This window comes from Helicoverpa zea, chromosome 3 (genome assembly GCF_022581195.2).
Source record: "Helicoverpa zea isolate HzStark_Cry1AcR chromosome 3, ilHelZeax1.1, whole genome shotgun sequence".
Lineage (NCBI taxonomy): Eukaryota > Metazoa > Arthropoda > Insecta > Lepidoptera > Noctuidae > Helicoverpa > Helicoverpa zea.
In genome coordinates, this window is record NC_061454.1 from 326,074 (window position 1) to 330,670 (window position 4,597).

General features: G+C 35.9%; 1 protein-coding gene across 1 annotated transcript; it reads right to left on the reverse strand.

Annotated features, from left to right (window-relative positions):
* Positions 1-240: 240 nt before the first annotated feature.
* On the reverse strand, positions 241-4,242 carry LOC124646035 (nucleolar protein 58). Its single transcript, XM_047186051.1, has 5 exons — positions 4,058-4,242; positions 3,044-3,120; positions 1,709-2,857; positions 1,286-1,421; positions 241-791 (listed from the first exon to the last, which is right to left on the reverse strand). The coding sequence occupies exons 1-5, from the start codon at positions 4,100-4,102 to the stop codon at positions 582-584; spliced, it is 1,617 nt and encodes a 538-aa protein (XP_047042007.1). The 5' UTR covers positions 4,103-4,242; the 3' UTR covers positions 241-581.
* Between the last annotated feature and the right edge of the window lie 355 nt (positions 4,243-4,597).

A 4,597-nucleotide genomic window follows, 5' to 3' on the forward strand; every position in this document is an offset into this window, starting at 1 on the left:
ATACCTAATAAGACTTGACTTGGGTATCTACTCACGTGATTGCCCTAGAGAGCAACTGGTTTTCAGCTTGAACGTGTACAGAAAAATATGGTATGTTAACATTGAAAATATCTGTAGGTATTTTTTATCAAAACATGCTGAATATATTTTTCTAGTATGTTAATGTAACTTTCCGGGAACACGAGTAGTGACAAAAGTACTGTAATGAATGTGTTATATGATATTAAATAAAAAGTTCTGTTATGAATATAAATCTTTTATTATAACCACAGTTATAATAATACATTCTCGCTTACAGACTATAACTCGTAACGAACACAGCGACCAGGCCGAACCACAGATACAACTCACAATACATTTCCTACTTATTATGTACTCTTAGTACCCGTATCGTCACTGATTTTACACGTTAGCATTTATTTAAAGATGCCGATCACCGTAATGTGTAGGAAAAAAGCATCGGCTGTACTCTTTTAAAACTTACTATGTTGACTTACTGCAAATATCAATAATCTATACAATTTATCAAAACAAGTCTACAAATGTATAGTTTATTGAAATCCGCTGTTATGGTGGGTTATCTATTCTTCTTCAACCTGTGACTGTCGTTTCTTTTTCTTCTTCTTCTCACTCTTGGGTTCCTCAGTGGGTTGCTCTGGCTCAGCTTCCTCGGAGGGCTGGCCCTCAGACTTCTTCTTCTTTTTCTTTTTCTTCTCTGATACTGGCTCTGCCTCCTGGCTTTCGTCTGCTGCCTCTTCCGACTTTATTTTCTTTTCTTTTTTCGGTGTGACCTATGGAGAGGAGGTTGGGTTAATGTTTGGACATAAAAAATATTTATATGAATGAATGAAATTATAAGAAAAATAAAGTAACAGAAAGACTAGAAGAAATGGTCAAACTAAATAAAAAAACTAAACTAAAATCACGCAAACGCAAATATGTATTTTGATGAAACTAGTAACAGAAAGACTAGAAGAAATGGTCAAACTAAATAAAAAAACTAAACTAAAATCACGCAAACGCAAATATGTATTTTGATGAAACTATGAGATAATGTCTGAATTACTTTCTATCTATATGCAGGAAGTAAGTCCATCGGGAGGCAGGTTAAATCGCTGGTGAAAGCAAGTGTCCTATAAAACGACAATCTAATGAGGTTCATTACATAACTAATTTACAGAAATCATTCCTAATTAGAAAAACTTGGAATAATCACAGAATCATGTTTATTTTCTATAGCCTGAAAATGAATGAAGAATATTGAAATGCATAAATGAGCACTTACATTATTAGCACCATCCTCAAGTTTGATCTTCTTGGAGGAGACCTGCCCGGCTTCGTCGTCATCAGGAGAGTGCTCGCGCTTGACCGCCTTCTGGCCCAGAGTGCTGTCACCCGCCACTTGGTATTGGAACACCTCACTGTGAAGCATGGTACAGTTTTAAAAATCATACCGATAGTTTGTGGGACTGGGTATGGTTGTTTCATCTATTTCTAAACTGAAAGTGAACAACTGAAGTCACAAAAAAAAGAATCGTAATTAATCAAAATAGCTGACAAAACTGACTCAGAATGAAAAAAAGTTATCATAAAATCCAATATCTTGAATATCAAGTTGCAAGTTTGAAATAAATACTGAGAAGCCATAAGTTTGGCATGAAGCCATCATTTGGAAGAACTGTTGTTTATAATAAAGTGGAACACCCACCTCTTACTCTGATATTTCTCAAACTTGGCCTTAGCTTTGCCTGTTCCACTTATTCTTCTAAGGTTGCCTTCCTCTAGCAGCCTCAGTCTGTTCTCCAGCTTGACTTTGTGTTCAGCTCCTAACTCAAAGGTCACATCCTCTCCGAAGGCATCCACCCTCGTCGCCAGCGCAGCCTTAGCAGCCAACATACGCGACATCTTACCCTTGTTCTTAGTACTGCACTGACCTACCAACTGTGCATGGTAGATCAGACCATATTTAGGTGTGTCTTTCTTTGTCTTCAAGGCTCTGAAGAGAGCTTTCTCTGCTCCAAAGATCTGCAGTGTTGAAGCAGGGTGCTTCGCCAAATTCATTAATGAACCAGCATGAGCAATCAACCTAGCTCCTATGTGCTCGCCGATCAACACTGTTAGATTGGGTGCCATGGCCATCATTCTTGCCTTCAAGTAATCTGTCAAATGTGTTCTGTAGTCTGTTATGGAAATGATCTCATCACACAAATTCTGAATATTCAAGATGTCATCTTCAGAAATCTCTGTGCCCATGGAGATCTCAGCTGCCTCCTTAACTTTCTCCTCCAGGTCCTCAGGCAGAATGTCAGATAAGTCTGTCTGTGAAGCGTTGTCTCGAGTACCAATTAATTTGACTATTTTAACAAACAGAGTGTTGTCTGTGATGATTTTCCCAAGTTCGGGGAAGTGCCAACCGTACCACTCTCTGCATCTCATGACATAGTTGTTTAATTCCTTGTCTAAATCGTCTAGCAGACATTGAGCTTGCACAATCATTGTGTCAATCTTGTCTGGGGAGAACTTCAGCTTATATCTGGAGAGTGAGTGGGCAAGACCAAGGGCCATAGCTGTCATCTCTTTTTTTGGTAGACCAGCAAGGAGGCTGTCCATCTGTGAGCGGATACATCTGAGCAGCTCCTGCACATTGTTGTTAGACACACACTGCAAGTCAAACTTCTCTCTGATGGCACTGCCGAGCTTGGCATCTCCTACAAGGAGTTGGTCCTGTACTTCCTTGCTGATGTACTTTTTGAGGGCTTTCTTCAATGGCTTGGAGACTTTGCCTTCAATAGCTGCTGTGGTGGCTGCCAGGGCCTCAGCTGTATCCTCGAACTTTATGAAGTTCTTTAGTTTTACACTGTGGAAATGTGGCAAGTTAAAACAAAAATCTAATGACAAATTTAATTATTAAAAAAAAAAATGAAATCTATACTTTGACAATACCTCAAAACTCAAATCACACAAAGTAATTAATCTGCCAAAGTAATGATAAATTCAACATTATAAAAGAAACTGAGTTATTAAGAGTTATCATGTAACTTACACAGAAGAAGCCCCTTCAGGTGTGTTGAACTCCTGGTACAAGTCATCAATCTGTGACAACTTGGACTCATCCAGTAACTAAAACAAAACAAACAAAATATAAATAACCCATATACTAAAAACAATCAAACATTTCTGTCAGTGGGTTTTCTTAAGTACTTACAAATCATTGAATATAACACAGACAAACAGTTACTGAAAGCTTACTGAACAAAATTTATCTTTTCAAGTATCATTGTATTGTAAAATTTAATTACTCAGTTGAAATATGATTTTTTTTAAATATAATGTAATGGTTGTCTATCATTTTTACTCAAATGAAAGCAAGAAAAATAGTATTGAACTGGTATCCCACAAACACCATTTGCATAATATTATTAGAAGAAAATGTGTGAACACCCAATGTGACAATGTGTGAATATACCCAAGTGTTAAAAGTAATAGGATTTTAAAGTTTTGTAAATGAAATTAATGTTTACACTAAAAGTGATAAAGAATGAGGTTATACAAGTTTTGTTGTTATCAAACAATGTACCAATATCCATCACACTACCGGGATGAGAAATAACTATATACTCATGTATTTATAGGCATTCAGATTTAATCACGGAGCCGCCTAGTAGCAATTACAAGCGAATAGATAAACCTTATTGTATAAGAATGGTCGTACTTAATATTCCTACATCCGCAAAGGCTATGAAATATTCTCGGCGAGTGAGAATCAATAAAATATGCCATAGAGGTGAATTAAGCTAGTTTGATATTGTGCAATAGAAATTAACCTACTTATCATGCGAATAGAAAACGTGTTTGTATATGGAACTCATGGTCATAATAAACATTGTTGATAAGGTTCTTTTCCGCAAAAATATAAATTAAAACTTAATTATGAATACATCTTGGACATATTCATTACTCTAACACACGGTATTAATGCGTAAATTCAAAGTTTTTCTTCCAAAATACAAAACGCATTCAAGCTTATAGGTTAGAATCCACACGTGTTGATTATTACCTTGAATATGGCGTACCCTGCCGAGGTTTCGAATAACACCAACATGTTGAAGGATTACGATAACACTTTTAATAGTCCTTTTCACTTATCCAGAAATGTAATTACGTAAAACAATTACGTTAAAATAAACAGAGACGCTACACGAGCATCGCGGGGTTTTGCTCGATTGACATTTCGTGTCTTTGTTTGACAGAAACCTTATGGTGGTGTTGCCAAGTAAAAAAAAAAGATTGCTAATATTCTTAGGATCGTATTTTGGGTTTATTTAGTGGTTTATTTATTTTGGAATTTGTTTAAAAAAACGCATTGTTTAAAAATATAATAAAATTTTAAAAACTAAAAATTTATTTTATTGCTATCGGCCTTCTATTTTCGAGGTTACGAAATAGATCAAGTGACATATTTTTTTCTTGTCTGCTTTAATAAATAAGGTTCAGAGCATCATTTGTTTAGTTCCCGTCTGAGTAAGTAGGGATAGTATAAAGACCATATACTACCTTATGAACTCCCCTACGTAGTATGCACTCCCTTATAAACCTA

Bases quoted from the DNA above. Each gene is read 5' to 3' on its own strand.
- LOC124646035 (XM_047186051.1), bottom strand. From the start codon at position 4,102: ATGTTGGTGTTATTCGAAACCTCGGCAGGGTACGCCATATTCAAG. The intron at 3,121-4,057 runs GTAATAATCAAC...GTTTTGTTTTAG, and splicing joins CAGGGTACGCCATATTCAAG to TTACTGGATGAGTCCAAGTT. The intron at 792-1,285 runs GTAAGTGCTCAT...TCCTCTCCATAG, and splicing joins TTGAGGATGGTGCTAATAAT to GTCACACCGAAAAAAGAAAA.